Source organism: Nicrophorus vespilloides, unplaced genomic scaffold, assembly GCF_001412225.1.
Source record: "Nicrophorus vespilloides isolate i.1.1-1 unplaced genomic scaffold, Nicve_v1.0, whole genome shotgun sequence".
NCBI lineage: Eukaryota > Metazoa > Arthropoda > Insecta > Coleoptera > Silphidae > Nicrophorus > Nicrophorus vespilloides.
The window spans coordinates 22,718-44,008 of record NW_017096387.1 but is presented as its reverse complement, the minus strand read 5'-3'; the positions used below and the strand labels follow the sequence as shown (position 1 = coordinate 44,008).

Sequence of the window (21,291 nt, the reverse complement as noted above, 5' to 3'; positions counted from 1 at the left end):
TTTATGTATAAAAAAAAATGAAAATATAATTTTGGGAAAATTTTAATTTTAATTGCTTTAATAGGTTATATAAAATTGCCTTTTAATATATTTGTTGATTGTATTTAATTATGGTAACGTGCATTTCAAAGACAATAATTACTCTATAAAACAATATATATATACTCTTAATATTTACTCAAACCCACATCCTGAAATTATACCATAATTTTCCTAATGTCTTTATGAAAAAAATACAAGCTTAAACTATTGGAACATATATAAACATCATTATAAGTAAGTAGGAAGAAATGTAAGTATTATATTATATAGAATACACAAAGTAATAGATTTTTTAAATATTTATTCTGAAATTTGAACTGAATAGGACTTTAACATAGACCACCAATATAACAGCTAATGGGCTCTAGTTATGCAATATCCAATTAGAAGGCGCTGTTAACACTAAGTTTATGCATTACAGTGTTTATTTTATAAAATTTCAAAAATAGAAAACTCTTTTTAAATATATTTTCTATGATAATTTTAGTTAATTTAAAATATATGCTTATATTTGTATCATAAAAATCAACAACAAAAAACAGAAGAAAAGTTCCAAATATAACTAAAACAAATGTGTTTTAACTATTAATAATATTTTAAAAATAAAAATTTCTAATAAAATGTAGATTATATCTTTATTGCAAAATAATTATAACATCATATTTAAATTAATTTTTAATATATGCAACCAAACCAGCTTTATACGTTAATTTGAACTAAATATGCGAATTAATATATTTGTTAAATTAGTTTAAAACTATTTCTTTAATCATTAAGTATTTACTTAATGCATTCGTCCGTAGATTTGCCATAATGAAACGGAAAAATAACGTAAAGGATTTTGTAAGAAACTCTTATAATTTGAAATTTTAAAAAAATGTAAAATTTTTAGTCTGTATATTTAATACGAAAATTATTCAATTCGTATGTCATTTGTAATTATGTTTGTTATATAATTGTAATAAAAGTTTCTGTTTTTTTTTCTAAACATTGAATATTTATCTTAATATTTTTTGATTTGAGGTCTTTTATTGTTAATTTTTTAAATTATTTAATGATATTGGTGGCAGTACAATAATTAATTGTAATTATAATATGAAAAAACAACAATGGACGAATTGTTAATAATAAACTTAGTAAATAAATATGAATAAATTTATAAAATTTTGAATTAATCTTGTATGTATGTGCTATTATAATTATTTCTTTTAAAGTAAATAATGTTTTTTTTTTGTAAAATTATTAATTGTGAATATGTTTCATTAAATTATTGATATTTAGGAGTATTTATTGGTGATTCGTATTGGATGAATCATTTCTCGAATGCCGAGAGATATTTTTGATAATAATAAAAATGAAATTCCTGATAGGATGCGAGAATTGCATATGAGTTCAAGGTTAAAAATCTGTGTGAGCATGGTCCAAAGACAGAATCTCGGTATCGGCACAAAGGAGCCCGTAGGGTAGTGGGAGGTACTACCAGAGGTTCTACATCACCGAACCCGCTTAAGTTCGTCTCGGAACCATTGTTGAATGGACCGCGTGACCGTACTTTACTTACCGCAGTTGTAGATTTTTGTTCATATCACCTCTTCCAAAATCCGCACAACAAACATGTAAATTCTGTCGCACAACAGCAAGGACAATTTACTATTACGTGCTACAAAGTGTATACCGCTGCACGTGAAACGTAAACAGCGACGACAACAACAACAAGAACTCTGTGAATTTATATAAATTGCCAAGGATTAATTTAAGGATTAACGACACGATAAACTATATTAAAATGGTGAGTGCATTTCGTTACATTTGTTCGGTGCAGAAGTTTATACATGGAAACGTGCAGAATTCAAACACTTGCAACGGGTGCAGCGCATCGCGTTTCCAGCAAGTTCGTTATTTATTTCAATTTCATATTTCCGACGTGCTTTAATTTATTACACGCGTAACTATGGAAACTTATATTTATTGTTATATCACACTGCACGCAGCAGACTTTGTTCGTTCACTCATTCCGAGCGCCAGAGGAGAGATTTTCAAATTAAAATTTATGCATATTCTGTATTTGAAAATCCACGTTAATTTATTAGCGAACAAGTGGAAAAATCCCCTCGACCACAAAAGGTGATATAGAATAACTGAAGCCCTAATTACGTGCATCTTCATCAACTTCAAATTCAAATGGGATCGTAAACAACAAATTGTTTGCTGCAAAATGAAATAATTCCAAGTCATCATCATAGTACAAAAAACAATAGCGTGTAATTTATAATTTTGTTTTGCCGGTTTTCATACAATTGAATTCCGTATTTCTTTTTAAAAAGAACACGTATAAACAAAATCAGAAAAGTGAGCCTTGAAAAAAAAATGTCCTTGGTTACGTTCGAACGTAATTACTTTAATAATTTTTTTTCTAGGAATAAATACAAAACGATGCAAATAAGAATTGACATGGTAAATTTATATCTGTAATATTGTTATAATTGAATAGTGTACTGTGGAATTGTAGAAAAAAATTGAGTAAATTTGTTCTAATTGCTAAAGACAACTTTATTGTATTTACTCAATTACTGATATTGACTTATACCATTCGAATATATAGATGTTTTTTAACAAAGAAAATTGGAACACATTGGAATTTGCTTAAAATGCAATTCGCAAGGTATTCCACTTGTTGTGTAATAGTTTAACGTTTCTCTTTTTTTTTTCACGCGAAAATAAATGTCCTTGACAATAGAATTTTATTGCGGAGAAAAACAAGTGAACAGGTCGAAATATCGAGTGAAAATAATTATTTACGGGTATCAATAAATTTGTGTGTGTATCGTGATGATCAGATGAATGCGTTTTTGATATGGTGAAATGCATGCATAATACATACAAGAAATGGTGTTACATCACACAGCTGATGACACATCTCGAAATTCACAGTTACATGTTTCATTCGCTCGACGATTCGAGAAAGAAACGGCATCGCTCTTTCGGAATTCTAATTTACAATTGTATAGCGAGAAAAATGTTTTCATATTCGACAAATTAATGAGTATAATGAATTTTATTCAGAAACAACGTAAGATTGACTAAAAAAAAGCAAAACACATTCGGTATGTGAACTACGGCCATCCATTCCTTCTTCTTCTTCTTCCTTTCTTTTTGATGTTAATTTTTTATCCGGCAGCATCTGCAGCCGAACGGAAACGCCCCACGCTCTCTAACATACTTCATGCAGACTCCTCTGCTCCCTTCTCTTTGGTACATCATTAAACAATGCTCGAGTTATTTTGCTACTCTTATGCCTTACATGTAATATTCGCAAACTACGCGAAAACTGCACTGCGATGTTCGTCTTTCAGCTGTGCGAGTTATGGTCTCCTCTGGAGAAACATAAATACTACATGTCTCGCAATGAATATGTAACTAGTTTCCATCCATTATATCGGACGCGTTTCCAGGCGCAAGAGAATTATAGAATTATCTGAAATTTTCTAATGAACTCCTATTCCTTGTTTGGTTTGAACAGGTTCATGAATACCCACAAAAGATTGATATTTCAATAGGGGTTGCAGACGATTTCTATAAAGAACATCCTGTGCATTATTTAGTAGTACAGTTTTTCTATAAAATCAGATACGATCTCGATCATTTCTATTTACTCATACATTCAGACGAACGACTTTTACCGGTTGGTTGCAAACTTTTAATTTAATTTAAAGGTGTCTTTACATGTATGTAAATTAATTGCAATAAATATAAGTTGTCTTAAGGAATATTTAGTTATGGATATTAGGAATAGGTAAAAAACCAGTAAAAAACATAAAGAAATAAATCGGATTGTTCTTGTAAGGTAAACACAGTGGTTGGATTCAGGGCCGCAGACAAGGTTAAAACAGTGTTATATATTCACCCACATCTTTGAAGAGTACAATGAAAAGCCGCATTGTCTGGATTAAAAACCGATTAATACTAATAAATCTGATGGCGAAGTCCGAAAGCGGCTAATTATGACCTAGACGAGCAGTTTAATGAATGGAAGCCGTCAGGACAATAAAGGACTCGGATAATGTTTCTTGCTCGTCCCGTCTCGTTTGTCTTTCGTTCCTTTTATTTTCTGAATATTTATGGCAGAACAAATGAGCGAAATTAAAATATAATAGGGGCTCTGTCGGTGTGTCATGCACGTGTTTAACGCACGATACAGTAGATTTTTATCCTATTGTCGTGAAGACTTGCTCACCTGAGCTTTTACAAAAGTGTATTTCTAGAAACGGATGGATGGATAGTCGAGCACAGTGTGGCTACAGCTTCAGGGATTGCAATCTTTTGTAAATTCTTTTTGTGTGCCTCACCTTAAAATCCATCCTCAGGTAGTGAGTGGTGCAACGTTAATTTTCTTCTTCTTGTTCGCTTCTTTTTTTCTTTCCCTCTTCCTTTTGGAATACCTCAGCGCTGTCTCATTCAGTGTCATCAACGTCAAAGAACTGCGTTATTTATTGCCCATCGCCACTAAAGTAAAAAGCTTGAAGATAAATCGGAACCGTAACATTTTACTGAAACAAACGTTCGTTTGTCTAAATATTACGCTTTCCACTTAATCGCACTATTAAGTACACAAATGCGATTGAACTTTGAAGATTTCAACTTACGCTTTATCAGAGCGTAACGTTTCCTATTGCGACTGTGGAAAAGGTGTTATCATATCGGTGAATACAATTATATATTTGTTTTTCATCGCTAATATGCAAATTAAAATCCTCATTCTAACCAATTACAATCTAAAATATTCACTTCAAATGAATTCAATATATTATATATACATAATTTAATTTAATATTCAGTATACTGTAAAATGATTTCAATCTTATAATTAATATAATATTTTTTCATTGATTTAAATAGTATTTATAAATATTTATTATTTATACTAACCAAGTACATAATATAGTCTAAGAAATTCTGTTATATTAGAACAAGATTTGAAATCTTATGATTATATTTCAAAACGTCCTATATGACTAGTATTCCCAAACAAGCTTGTTAATATAGTAAATTCTTGTGGTTTAGTGGAGTTTCCGGTTATAGAAATGTTTGAGTGGGAAATAAATCATTGCGCACATGTGTTTTAAATATGAAAATTATCCGGTGAAATTCGCATCTGGTCGAGCGTTCAAGTGGTTGTTATTTTTTTTTGTAATATAGTAGTTTCTTAACGTATTCTTGGATGTTGCTGTCATTGGGCGATTTGTAACGAGTATAAACAATGAAGTAAATTATCGGTAACTTTCTATTGGCTGAAGAGAAAAAGGTCCAACAGCTGGTGTCTGCGTGGTCGAGTAAGGGTTGAGAGAGTTTTACCTGAATTATATTTTCTGAGGTTGCAGGTACATGCTGTACGAATAAGAAAGAAAAATCTATTCAATAATACTATATTCTCAGTTCGTCTATTACGTTAATATATTAACATTATCGCATCTCGTGGAGTATCAATTCAATTGTTGTACCAACACTCTGGATATGATAACATGTACTTAAGTGCTTATTTAAGTTTAAGGAAACGTGCATTAATTTGAACGAGCCATGGCGATTTACATATTATTCGCAAAATGATTCATGTTTATTGTTCCTATTGAATTCTGTGGGTGTGTTCCATGCATAAATCAGCGTTATGCGCGGCCGTACGTAAATGGACATTTTCTATTCGCGTTTTTCTTAAAATGGAGAGCGAACGGCATTTCTGTATTAGAATTTGTATCTTCTTAAGCCCCCCCCTCATAGGATTTATCTATTTCACACATGTGTTGCACATCCTGCGAATCTTCCTCCCCATGTCTCAACGAAAAACAACACCGGAAAAAGGCACTTTCTAATTATAATTTCAGATCTTCAATCTTTCCCTTCCTCGCTCGTCGATCTATAAATATATTTTATTTGATACATGAAAAAAAAATAGATATATTTTTGAATCGTAAATGTGGAAGTGTGAAGAGAAGTGTATAAATGCATTCGAGGATGAGGGCAAAGTTTATGACATTATCGTTCATGTTTATGGAAAACCCCGATAAGACCTCATTAAACATCAGCGTTATGAAACACACTATTTATTATGTACGTACGATCAAGTGTAGACCGTCACTAAATACAAAACAAAACAAAAATGTGGGTCATTTAAAATCGAAGTGTATCGTAATTTTTTTTTTGTACGTTTTGGAAGCGTTATTAGTTATTTTCAGAATTTCCAGAGACCACACAGCTGCCACCGAAATCTTTGTTTGGGACCTTCTTTATACCTGCTGCACTTTACCAAAACACATCCCCGTTTGGTTGGTGCTCGGCTCCTGAAAGAGGGCAATAACATTAAACGGACGGCAGATGTTTTCGCTTTTTAAATAACATCCGAGGCAAACGACGATCGCCTCTATGTTTCTGCATTTGTAAACGATATGACCTCATCTCGTCGTCTAATTAAAAACTACAACTGAGAACTCGGGAAAAAGAACTGTAATAATCATAAACGAGAAATGCTCCGCGTTATTAATAGATTGCATTATTGGCATGTAAAGAAATCCTCACCTCAAGGCATTCATTTGATATATTAATATGTTGTTTACATTAAAAAATAAAGAGACAAAACAAGAGTGTTCGGTTTCCTGCGGGGTTGGTACATATGCATGCATTTCATCGATGCAGAAACGATCCAGTGTGTATAATTGAACAGCGAAAACCGGTTGACAAAAGCAAAAGTGCAAAATAAAATCCACCGACGAACGTGTTGGAAAAACATTTCCTTCTTGAGTTGGCGCTATAATAATGAGCGTTTCTACCCAATAGAAAATTTAGTGATGCGTGACAAGTGTCCAACTTACTGTTTGTTACATCACGATAATTGCTCCAATTTGTATCATTCACGTAAACAAAATCATTAGTTTTGTTTCGATACAAAGGTAACTTTTTCTTATTTAAAAAAAAAAAGCTTTTTATAAAGTTAAATATATATTGACAATTCAACATTTGAATAAAAAATCCAAAGTAATTAAGTTCGTTAATAACTTGTCCAATTTAATATCTGAATTCTGAGAATATGCATCTGTATGATATTAATTAGTTAAGTTGTTTCTTCCGCTGGTTATAGGAATATCCCCTCTAAACAGAGCGCATATACAAAAACGAAACGTCGACTAAATTATGGACCGAAAAAAATAATGTGGATGGTCGGATTGAATATCATTTATTATTCATGACTCTTTTTTTCAATCTTCTTCTTTAAATAGCTCATCGACAGGTGCTCCACTGATTACACACGGCTAATATTCCTCATAATAATCATTTTCTCAAATGTAAGGTGAAACCGGTAATCCATTTCGTACACATGCAACGTGCGTGACACATTTACAAATCAGAAATACAGGATTGTAAAAATAAAATTAAAAAAAAAAACGAGAGAGAGAGAGAAACAGATATTAAGATTATATTAGTTGTATTTTGTAGCAGCTTTTCCAACCAGCATTAACAACGTTCTTCAGTCGTGTGCATTGTGTGAATTTGTACGATGCGAAGACTTGTTACTGTAGCAAATTGCGTCCGCTCCGTTAAGAGTGCCATTTTACTTATCTTGAATTGCCTCTGGTCAGATTACAACGAAAAATTGCTCAACTAGCTTAGCTTTTGTAAGCTGTCAAACAACAAGTATCAATGGACACCAAAAAAAAAGATAACACTAATATATGTAATAATACAAAAAATTAGTGTTGATAAAAGACATTTCATTAAATAAAATTATATAATTTGAATTATTTAAATTAAATTAGAGAAGAAATGTTTTTTTTTTAATTTTAATCAGAAATTGGTAAATTTTACTAATTAAGTAAAATCATCGACGTTTTTTTATTTTTCGTAATAAGTTACAAAATATACAACTTGACATTCTATAATAGAATATAAATAGTTTCTAATTTAAGTTACACAGTTTCTAATCATATTTTCAATTGCACCACATTTCCTATAATCCTATAAATAGTTTGAAAATAATCTTAAAGAGAATTACATTTAAAGGACAAATGTTGTAAACCTTACAAGATGAATCATATAGATAACTGAAGGGCGTGGCATGTATTGAACAGTGAATATGGGAGGATTGACGATATTATTAAGATCAGTATATCTACGAATCTAGACAGGTTGTAATGCCTTCAACTATATGGAAATTAGATGTAAATGCGTATTTCGACTTATAAAAATGTAAATTAGTGATGTAAACTTAGATGATATAATACTTATACTGGTACAGTTGCACGCAAAAAAGTAATTCAATCAACCGTTTATTTTGAATATCAATGTTTATCGAGTAATTCGCAATTAATAATTTGATGATTTTAAAACTAATGAATTAATTCTGATTAAGATATTGAAGTTCTGAAATTCAACGTGAAAGTAAGTAATCGATTATACATTTTCAAAGTGCAACAATTGTTAAACGACACAGACATTTTATGTTTATTGAGTGATTCGCATGAGGATTTGAATTACTCTCGTAACTTTTATGAAAGTATGAAGTAACTTTGGTGAAGAACCAAACATTTTACGAGTGTAAAAATATGGGATGCAAATACTTTAAGTAGGCCTGAAAACAGCATAAACGTGTACAGGCGCTCTTATCTCATCCATAATCCAAGAGAAATAAAAGTGTTATTAGCATTCCACTGTTTATTGGGAACTAATCTGGAATGAGACGATTCCGTGCAAAACGTTTTAATTTTAATACAGATCTCCGTGGTGTTTTGCTGCAGAAGAGAAATGTGCACGTGTGTGCTTATATATATATATATGTTGTTTGTATGTGTGTGCGTGTGTGTTCTTGCTTGATGCAATGGAGGACAACTGGTCGGCCGGCAAAGCAATACCAAGACTATTCCAGCCCCTTTCCTTCTTGCTCAACCTTTTGTGTGCAAATTAAAGTGGCCAGTCTTACTACACATGAACGTACACAAACACATACATACACACCATATACTGTCAAGACACGACATCGAGCGAACGTACGGAGGGTGTAATAATCACAATTGGAATTCCGCGACTGCACAAACAGTACAGTTTGCTCAACACATTTTGATGAAGAACAAAAAAAAAAAGCACGCAGAAAGCACAACTGCAAACAAATTCTCCTATTATGTCGAGGATTAAATTACAAATTGTTCCTAATTTTACCTGACTTTATTATGTAAATACTACCGGATGCTAATGACTAACCTAGATTTAATAATACACCCCTCTGAAAATGAGTACTGAAGTCATTATTATTCACGTTTCTGTAAACTCATGAAAACAGCAAATTACCATTGCCTACGTTAATATCTGATACAAAATTCACTAATATTAGTAATTAAAAGTCATCAATTATAGTTTTCGGATGCAATTTCTTAGAGACTTTAACAAAAACCAAAAGAGATTTGGTTAACTATGAAACATCTAATGATAAAATATTTTTTTGTCAAGTTTAAAACATTATAATTTTTAAATTTCATTGACAAATCCTAGAAGTCCAGAGGAAGAGTTTATCTAAAATATATAAATTATTGGAATGTAATGAAGTGTAATATAACTTTACCCGAATTATGATTTATATTAGTCCGAAGCTGACAGAAGTGAAGATTACATGCGCTGACCTCAGGTCCGATTAAAACAAATTCTTGAACTTGGATATGTTTATCTGTTATATTTACCTAGAAAATAACGAATAAATAAACACATACATATAGTCAATAAATGAAAAAGCAAAGTTCGACTTTGCATTTGATGTCACATAATAATTTATAATTAATTATTTCATATATAATTTTATTTAAATTTGTTGGTCGAATGGTTAATATATTAAGCCATAAATTGCCTAAGGTGATTCAATAAATAATATCCTAGTTGAAAATACCTACAAAGAAGTTTTAGAAACTTAATGTGTGTAGATTATAAAGAGAGCTGCATTTAAAATCGAGTTATCTTCGTATGGTAATTACCAAAATCATCGTAACGTATAAAGTTTATTGGAAAATTATTTAAGATTCGTCCCTTGATTATAATAATTGTCCTATTAACGTGCTTTTATTTTCTTGCCCTGAATACTTTTCTCTGTATCTGAATTTAAAGAGTTTGAAGCATCCACATGATACAGTTATAAATCATTTTACGCAATCATTTTCTTTTTATTATTAATTTATTTTATAGGTAATGTTTTTCCTGGAAATCAACATTATTAATAACCATCGAGCGAGCGTTTGTTGTTGCCAAATGTTATCGATGATAACAATTTTATCAATAAATTGATAAAGACTGTATGAAAAAATTTCGTCGTAAATAAATATTGGAGCAACGAATTATTACATAATAATACCGTTGATTTATCTTCAATGTCGTCTATGGAAGGATCGAGAAATTAACGTTAATGAACACACAGTCAAATAACGATGATCCAGGATGTAAATACGGAGTTGCGTTCTCGCAGGGCGCATTGATTTCAATTGTTTGTGTTTATGTAATTACATATTATGCTCGAATGCTAAACATCGCGCACCAAGAATAGCATCTGCAAACACGTACACACACGGCATATGGTCGCTAGTAATTATATCGAAGCTCGTGTTTTGTTTTAACAGTCCAATGATTCTTCAAAGGTTCAATAGAAGCGAAGTTTTCACTCTATCATTAAACATTTACACGCCCAAATGTAACTGCATAAAACAACAACAAACAAAAAGCAGCAAGTTTTATTTTCATAGGAATTACGTAAACCAATTTTTGATTACTTTTTTTTTAATATAAATTTTAATCTTATCAACATTTATTTCTAATAGTCAATATTTATTTTTACGAATCATTATGAATATTCGTTCGAACAGTGAAAATTTCTAATTTCATAAACTAAAAACTCAATATTTACTTTTACTAATTATTTATGATAATTGTTCAAAAAATAATTTGTTTAGTGATTTCTCATTATTTCACAAATGAGTAAAGTGAGATCTTAGTATTTATATTTACAGTTCTGCGCTGATTTAAAAAAAAAAACGCGTAAAGTATGTAAAATGAATGAACATAAAATTGTGAAAAAACGTATAATTATTATAAGAATAATAAAAGAATTAACATAGTTTTTTAGGATATAATTTTAAAACCATTATTGATCTTGAAAGAATTGCCAAATTAGCTTTGCATTCACGTGTGGAATTAACATAAATTCACTAATGGATACGACAAATAGGAAATGTTTAGTTGTGAAGTTCCAATAGTTCCTTACGTGGTTTCTTGGGTAGTCGGTCGGTTGTTCAATTTCTGAGTCAAAAACTCAAGGTAATTTTCGAATACAGTACCAATTACATTTGATAAACATAGTGTTATTTATTTTGCGAAAGATAAGATTAGTGTTTTACGATGTCTGCTTAGTCTAAATTCAGACTTTAAAAATAATAATTTCTATCTATATGACTTTCTTACAACGTATTAACTACATATTCCTTAATATGCGAGTCTTTCATAACCAGATTTTCATTTGAATACATGAAAAGATTATTTAAATAATTTTTTTTTTGCAATTTAATACAATTCAGTTCATGATCATTGATGTTATTATAGACTATCTATTTATCATCATTAAAAAAGTGATGATTTCATTTCGTTTGAAATGGATTGATTCGTAATGTTAAGTGAATCTTTTTCAATTCGTGCGAATTGAAATGTCCAAGACATTTCAGTTGTTGTGTTTAATACATTTAAACTCTCTGAAATCTGTAGCACAATTGTATAACGATCCAATTCAATTTTTACTAGAACATTGGAAAATATTATTGTGAAATTCTTGTCTACTTTTCACTAAAGTTTGTAAAGGTTTTCAATCATTGCAGATCATTTTTTCGATGAAGTTCTGTTAAATGTATCCAAATATGGGAACGAAAGTGGCACAGTTTAAGTAATTGCACACATTGATTCAATTAAAATTGAATTTAGTGATGAATCACTGAATTACATTGAAAATTGTAAGACACATTAATCATGATTTAAGAATACATACACAATTCATTTGCTTCAGATAGTTCTATTTCTACCTAACCCACTTCTATTAATGTAATGAATCTAAGCAATGATAGAAAAAATAGCCATTAATTAATATTAATAGATAACATTTGCATTATCTTTGCCGACTTTGAACTTAGATCAATCATGACTTTGAAATAAATCTGCATGAATTAAAAACTTATTATTTCCAATTTTATGAAAACATTTAAATATATTTTAGATAATAACGCAATTTTATGATATATTTTTTTACAAATTAAAAAATATGATAATTATTTGTATTATAAACTTGAATTTTCAAATATGTGTTAAATAAACCATAAATCACTCATAAACCATTTAACCATGTATTATATTTTTTTTTAAATGAAATTTTTTAATTATCTTATCAATTGAATTGGGTCGCAAACAATGTATAAAAGTAAATATTTTTATTTGCGAGAGAATATAGATGTTATAGTACACATGCTACCTAATATGAATCACTAATATTTATTAGATTTCTGCCATGCAACGAGAATGGAGATACAGCTATATTAATAGTGTCCGTTGCCTCTTATAGCAAGCATCTTATGGGTTTTGCAAAAAGAAAACGTTGTAAATAATGTATAATAAATAATATTATTTGCTTCACGATGTTACGGAAGAAAATGGAACGAATGTTGCAAAACGGTTTTCACCTCAAGCATTTATTAAATACATTACAACACAATGAGAACAACAATAATTATATAAATATATTTTTGTTGTATTTGAAATTTCTTATTAAATGTCTGCTAAAAAGATCAATCATTATGAATTTTCATACAAGAATTGTTTCATCATTTAATGAACTTTGTATTCAATTTAAAATATTTTAATATTGTAAACTTATTTTTTATATGTAATTTTCTAAATATACACAAAAAATGTAAAAAAATACTACGGAGAAAAAAAACTAACGGAGACTAAAATTAAATATTAAATTATGATTAAAATAATTAAAGATTGCTTTTGTAATAGAATTGACAAGTTCTTTTTTTATAATGAAAACTTTAGCAAAGTTTAGCTTACCTTGCATTTAATGCTCCCACAAGAAATGCCGCTCTTGCACTTCAATTCACTTCTTCGCATCATCTTAATTCTGAAATAACGAACGCATGTAATTTCATATATAAATTCAATTATTACTCTTTTTCATTTAAATGCTATGTATAATTGGTTTAACGAGAAAACTCGATTATTTTCCAACCCGCTATATTTTATTGGCCATAAAATCGAATCTATTCCGAGATTACTTTTCACATAAATCATATTTATAGTAATAAAATAATAATACAGAGTATTGTTTAATAATCCTATATTTAGGATCTATGTAAAAACTGATATTTTTTATCAGTATTTATTTTAAAATATATATAAAAAGTATAGAATCAATATAATTTGAATCACCTTTAATTTGATATTAGCAGTACAAATTTCTTCTCTATTTATAAAAATAAACAATAAAACATAATTTAATGTTCAGTATTATATAGATTACTAAAAACACTAACCTATCCTAAAAATTATGTAAGGTACCACGTCACTTAGATAAATTTAATAAAGCAAACATATAATTCCATTAAGATGTTTCCTGTTTTTTATTTATTATTTGTTGTACAATATTTGTAGAGGAAGACATGTTCCTGGAAGCTTATCAAAACAGACATTGAAGATTAAATATGTACCTGGAAGTTACAAGTTTCTCACGTTTTTTGTCACATTCTTAATGCGGTAATAATATTCGATATACAGAGGAACATCGATTAACGAGTTTAATCTGTTCCAAAATTTCCAGATTTTCATATATTATAATAATGATTAGACACAATACATTTGTGTTTTGAATTTACAGCAAACACGAATTTGCAAACTATAGTCCGTTTTAAAGAAAGATGACAAAGAAAATCGAAGATGGTTAATATGATGTAGCAGGCGCGCAATCCGGGACGTCGCTCGTTAAGCGAGTCATTTTTCGTACAATTCATTTTGCTCGTTATGCGAGGTGCTCGTTAAGCGAGGTTCCACTGTATAAATATAAAAAAAGATTACATTTTTGAATTTGAATTGCGAAATATGAATGCGATCTGTTATGTGGGGATGTGCGACGGTGATTAATGTTGCGGTGAGCGAATGGTATGATAAGGACGGAGATAATGTATTGATAACAAGTTGCAAGGCAGGTAATACTCGACCCCGCTTCGGCCTCGGCAGTCACGAGCTCCTCTCCTCCTCGTTGTGGCTTCAATCTAAGCTCAGTGTTAGTTGCAGTCGTAGAGAGTTCTATTAACGTTTAGAATCAAACATGACGTGATTTATAAATCGTATATATATATATATACGTACATCGATAATCGGTACGTTTACCTCTGCATATTTCCATCAGACTATCAGTAGACATATAGCCTCGAATATAAAACAAACCGAGTCACAGTTATCGAGTGAGAATCGCAGGAATGGGTGTTTCAATAGTTGTACAATTCAAAGTCTTCCTTAAGTCGTGCTTTATTTAACTCACGCACAAACATATAAAAGAAGAACGACTTCTTTTATTTAATTTTTTTTAACATTTTATTTTCTTATTTCATTTTCTTAGCGATACCTTGTAAGCAAGTCGGACTGCTCATTTTATGTTTCCAGTTGTAATAAAAACAGGAATTGTTTATATGATTAGGCATGCAGCGGCAATGTAGAGACGCCGAGTAAAATAACAGAACGGTACAGCATCCCAGTACAAAAAGAAATAATAAAAATAAAACTAATACATGTAATAAACCGGATAATTACGTCTGCCGCAGCTCCGGCATTCCCACATACATACACACTTTCTAATCTAATTTAATTTAATTTTTCTTTTGTTTTGTTTTTAGGAGTCGTTCACACACGAAAATCGTTTCTGCAAATCGGCCGATCCTCCGAAACGCCACCATGGACAAATTAGCGACTGAACTGAAAGCGGAAGAGGAAGTGGTGAAAATCCGTAACCAGGAATCGAAGCAGGAGCTGAAGAGAGACACTATCAAGCGAAGAAGCTTCATTAATCGTGCGGCTTATAACAAATTGCAACGGGCGAGCAGCGTTTCTTTGGGCAGCAGCAGCTCGGTCAGCGCTTTAAAAAGCAAGTTTGAAAATAAAATCATCGATAGTGAGTTATCTAAAAGCAGTGCACACAAAGATAAGGATAAAGGTGTTGTTAGTAAACAAGTCGAAGATGAAGGTACGCTAGACGAAGAGGTAGTTGTGTTGCGCAAGAAAGGTCCTGTTGTGCCACCGAAGCCTAATCCAGCGAAGAAGGTTTCTTTTTCGGAACCGCCTGTTCCCGCACCCAGATCATCAAAGAATTCCATCGAAATCGTCAAAGTTGAATTGACCACCGTCGAAAAAGAGACTGTAATTCCGGTCGTTATCAAAGCCGCGGATAGTAAGTCTGATCTGAATTCAAACTATCTGCACAGTCAGCAATCTCTGGATAGCATAGATTTTGCCGATCCGGAGGATATACATTTCGTATCCAGAGCTTCTTCAATTGATACAATCGATAATATCCAAGCGACTTTAAATTTATTTTCTAAAATGGACGAGAGGCCGAAGGAGAAGAAGCGCAGCAACAGTTTTAAGCGTATCTTGAAAGGAAGCTTCTTCGGAAAGGATAAGAAGAAGGAAGACAAGAAGACAAAGAAAACGGAGAATGCTGTGTTTGCGGATAACGTGCAAAATGAATCATCATTCAACCGGTCTTCAGCTGTGCGACACACAACTGGTAGTGAGTTTGCCAAAACGCATGCACAAAATAAAGAAGCTCAACAAAGATATCAACAACAACAACAGCAGCAACAACAACAAACACAGTCACAACAACAATCTGTGAACGATGTTGAGCATCGTTATGCCCAAATGTATATAAATCGATTCAATCAGAATAAATCGGTTTTCAGCCAACTGGATAATCCGAAATGCGCCGGCGAGGATTACGTTTGCATGGACAGCGGAAATGTCAAGGATACCAAAATCAGTTCCACTAACTATATAAACATACCATCAATTCATAAGTACATCGATACGAGTTCATCGTCAAACACACTTGATTCCGAGAACTTAACTTACGATAATCAAATTAAAGACACCGATTCAAATAATAGCAATTTAGAGAATTCGTTGCTGATTAAATGTAAACAAAATAATGAATTATCTGATACTTACATGGAAACTCCACCGCGGGCTCACGACACCCATCAGAATGTGCAATTAGTTAAACCGAAGGCTATAATACCGATTAACTCGGAACGTCCTCTACCAAATCCGTATCACACAGAGAACAAAAACAACCCTAACCTTAAGACGATGGAACGGAATTTGAATAACGCTTTAAGTAAAGAATTACCCAATAAAGCGCACAATGAGTTTAGTGACGGTGTCTATGGAACTGTGTTTGAAAGGAAGATAACTAGGCCTCAAACTGCAAGTCCAGATATGACTGCTTTTAATCCGCAATCAAATTCTTCGATGTGCAGTCAAAGAACCAGCCCGAAATCGCCGTCGTTGGAATCGTCAAAGTTAAGATTACCAGCAATCAGAGATAAAGTAGATTTGCAGCCTCGCATAAGGTCTCCAATTCCTCCATCGGAGGTAAGCACTGATAAAATTATTGCTACTGAACTACTGAAAACTAAGAAAGAAGATAAACTAAACTCTCCAACGCATCAGCGATTGGAAATCGAAATCGATTATCCGGATAATGATTTGAAGCAGAAAGATTGCTCTCCAGTTTATAGTGAAAACCAGCTTAAGATAGTAGAAGGTATACCAATGGGAAAACCGCCTATTTCTCCACAAACTAAACCCTCAATTAACTTGGAAGCAGCAGAATGGCAACGAAAACAACGAGAATTGACACAATCTCCATCAGGTCCACCACAATCAGTGCAAGTGACCAATGTAATTGTTCATGTCGATTCACAATCACCGCAAAGTATTACTGCAAACAGATCAATTACACCAGTGCAAACTAGCGGAGGTAATACTCCCGTGATGCAGAGAACTCCATCATCCACATCATCACTTCAGAAAACACCTCCGAAACATGAAATTCGTCAGAGCGTTGAAGCGTTCTGCTGGAAGGAATTGAAGAAATTGAAGCAGCAAGAAGACATGCAACTACAAATGCAATTACAACTGACACCGTTCGGTTATGCCGAAGATCCGATAATAACGCATCGATCGAGAAGCATGTCTCCAACTTCATCAAGAAATTCAAGGAGGAGTACAAGTCTCCCAAGAGAAGTCCAGCGACAAAGACGAATGGAAGAGGCAGAAATCAGCAGACCCAATCAAATAATGCAGAGACATTACATGCAAAGACCCAACGAACAGCTGTACGGTCAAATTCGTGGACAACCTACGTATAATCCTAACTTCCAAAGAAATTCACCGCAAAGGAGTACCGTGAGCACAAATATGCCGGGAATGTACGAGGACTATTCGAAGAGACCTATCTTTAAACGCGGAAGTTTAACGAATCAATCAACCGTCGAACCGCAATTCCTTTACAACAAAAAAGTGAGTTTCCACAGTTCGCAGAATACGGAAAACTCACAAGTTTGGCCGACTAAAAACGGATTCACCCAGAGTCCACCGCAAAGAAGAATGGACGGTAAACGAGAATCCGGCGATGATGATGTATTTTTACCGGATTCTAAACCAAATGGAAATGCACCTCCTGTAAACGAACCTATTTATGGAACAAAATCTAATGGCGAGACGAAAGTAGACTCGATTAATGATAAATTGTATGGCAATAAAATGATTCCCGAGCAAATGCAGTTGACGAGAGACGAAATATTTTTAATAAATCAACAGCGACAGAAACAATTGATGATGGCGAGAGCTGCCCAAATGGAAAGAGAATCACCATATGCTACAAGGGGTCAATTCGAATCGCCATATGGATCGAGGCAGTTTGAGTCGCCGTATGGTACTAGACCTCCGATGGAATCGCCATACGGAACCAGACAAGACATTAACTATGGAAGACCCTTACCAAGCGAACCAATTTATGGGGCGAGACATCCTCAAAGTGGTGAATTGTTTTATGGAAAACGGAATCAAATGGACAGAGAATCGCTTTACGGATCAAGACCGTCCATTAGGGAACCTATCTATGGTACCAGACCTATGCCCAATATAATGGAAAGAGAACCTATGTACAATATTGATAATCCTTACGCAAATAGACCTAATCCTAATGGACTAAGGTATGATATGCCACCTTCTGATGTATATGGAAGTAGACAATTTATGAACAGACAACCACAAAGTATAAGAGAACCTATTTACGGTACAAAACAGGATTCAATTTATGGTTCAAAGCAAAGTGTGATGGATCCAATCTATGGGAGAAACGGACAGCAGCGTCCATCCGTTGTTAATAATCAAGTGTGTGATATGTATGGTAAAATACACGAACCTGGTAAAATGCTTTCACCGACGCCGACACAGAAATCAGGTGTACTGTATGGTCAGCTACAGCGTAACAGCAACGCTCCTCCAATGCAGCACCAAAGTTATAATCAGTTGCAAGCCAATAATTTCGTGCGAGGTTCAAGATTAACGGCAAGTGTTAACGACATGTACCAGAGGTACAACACGGATCCGCGGTCCCAGCAATACAACGAACCTCCGAACAGACCGCTTCCTCCAATTCCAAACGATAGTAAAACGAAATTCCTGCAATTAAGAAGAAAACAGTCGATGGCATCGGAGAGCGATATCAATCCGAACGAAGCTCAACGAATTCTATCAATCAGAGATCCTCAAATGATAAATAGAGCTGTTGTCGGTAAGTGATAATGCTAAGCCGAAGAGAAAAGTAGTGCAAAGTTTGCAGGGCGATCAAGTAACTTATTGTATTTATTCTGAATGGATAGTCCTGAAAACTATGGCACTAGTCTAGACATGAAGCAGCTATTAGGTTGTAAGTTTTGTAAATTATATTTTATTAGTTGTAAAATCAGTATTATGACTGTATTTCCATTTAAATATTTGTATTTGTAATCTACATATGTATTATATATTCTTGTAAGATTTCTTAATAAATTATTACGGAAGAAAAACACGAATAAAAATGAGAACAAAAAAAAAACAAAGTGTGTTTAATTTATATTCCCTAATAGCTCCTTCTTCTCTAGAAAAAAAAGGTTTAATCTAATTGGCTGTTGGGGACTAATTCAAAATATTTCACAAATATATTAAGTTAATTTCTTATTTTTGAGAAGTAAAATATATAAAAAAAACAACTGACATTTATGTAATTAAGAAAAATTAAATTATATATTGATTAAATCATATTTGATTTTCTAATTATTGCTTATTAATCCCAATATATTTGTATTATACAATCTGATATTTATACTATACGCATTTGATTAACGAAAGATATTTTATGGAAGATACTTATCGTTTAATCGGTTTAAATTTCTTAAATATACGTTTAGCTGATATATTTTACTAACGATTTTTTGTGGAAAGTATACAGTTAATGTATATGTTGACATGATTGCAGTTCATTTTAGAATATTTAAAATAACACATTTGTAATTCAAACTATTATAATTAGTGATCAATATCTGTGGTTATTGCTAACTTATACAACTTTGCTTGTCTATATTCTATATGTAAATAATTACAATATTTGTTGTAATAAACAAATAAAACATATTTATATTAAAGAAAAAACAATAATTGTTACAAAGTGCTATTGAACATAAAAAGTTCTAAATGATATGGTTGTTCATCAGTTGGAACGGAAACTTCGTTGCAAGTACATTTGCTATAAATAAAATATATTATAAATGTATCTATTTTCAAACACATTTATGTTGTTATTGTAAGTTTTCGTAAACTCGGACTTATTTGCTAAACGAAGAGGTTTTAATAAAATGTTTAGTGTTGAGTCACGTAGAAGAAGAAGAGAAAGCTTCAAAGAAAAGCTGGTAGCTATTTGGTCACGTGTGGAGGAAACCTTTTTGATAAATTGAAATGTTGTAGAAAATAACTTAAAAGGTAGGAAACTTCACAAAAGGAAATACTGCCACATTATTTTTGCTTTTTCTTTTGCTCCGTTCATCTCCCGCCGACGATTTACGATCTGTAATTCAAATATTTGTTATCGCACGTTCCGAGCAAACTTTCGATGATGATGATCACGCCTGATCAATGTGTATTATCGTTGCGAGATCGAAGAAGCAGGAAAAAAAGGGTTTTCTTGGTGGCAAGGAACGACGACAATGGGCGGTTATTAAATTAAAATGGTCGCGCTGGGGATTAGAGAGTCGTACGAAGGGAAAGGTGGAAAATTGGTGGAAAATGCGTCCACACGTTGCCCGGGCAGAAGGGCGTGATTGCAAAGGGCGTTCACCTTCCGACCGTGGTTCGCAATTTTCCCGCACGCAGCGCCTCTATCGATTATCCTTATCCCGGTGACGTCATCAGGATGCTGTACTATCCTGCAGCCATGGCACTCTGCGTGCTCGCTCGGCCTACACAAAACCCGGCCTACACAGAGTGATTTAAAATTCGCGATCTAATACATACTTAATATATTATATACATTGGATAGCATCGGTAGCATCCTGCCACGACGTTCTGAAAACTGAGCATAACCGATCCTGGAACGGATCCTTCGATATTTAATTGTCGGTCTTCAAGTCTGTGCCTTATTTATGTAAGTACCCACTTGCTTTATTTGTTTCCCAAACAACCAGTCGAGACACTCTGTACACACCGGTGGAAACTAACTACCTCCTTCGACCTTACACACATATGACCTAATGACTTTTATTGCATATAAAGGGAGAGAAAAGCCAATTAAAAAGGATAACGCCACACGCTGCCCGCTCTATCTTAGTTGCTATTCCACTTAGTATTTACTATGTACTGCTGTTTTCTTCCGCCCACATGCATTTGACAGATGTGTCAACCCTTGGTTTCTATATTGATTCGAATACATCTCACGTACCTACGGTAATTTTGCTATGTAATTAATGTTCCTATGAATTATTAATTCTGCTCCATTCGATCAGAAGAGCCTCTCGATATTACTTGTAACCTACAAGATTAATACATTCACTTTAAACACACAATGCATATTTGCCTTACAAAGTCCTTAATGCTATATAT

General features: G+C 32.6%; 1 protein-coding gene across 2 annotated transcripts; it reads left to right on the top strand.

The window, feature by feature from the left end:
• Positions 1 to 1,541: 1,541 nt before the first annotated feature.
• LOC108556932 lies at positions 1,542 to 19,221 on the top strand. 2 transcript variants are annotated; one of them, XM_017913277.1, is made up of 2 exons: positions 1,542 to 1,831; positions 14,988 to 19,221. In XM_017913277.1, exon 2 carries the CDS (start codon positions 15,046 to 15,048, stop codon positions 18,958 to 18,960), a length of 3,915 nt encoding a protein of 1,304 aa, XP_017768766.1. In that variant the 5' UTR covers positions 1,542 to 1,831; positions 14,988 to 15,045; the 3' UTR covers positions 18,961 to 19,221. The 2 variants fall into 2 exon arrangements, with proteins under 2 accessions (XP_017768766.1, XP_017768767.1); XM_017913278.1 differs by lacking the exon at positions 1,542 to 1,831 and adding an exon at positions 14,370 to 14,474.
• Positions 19,222 to 21,291: the final 2,070 nt, after the last annotated feature.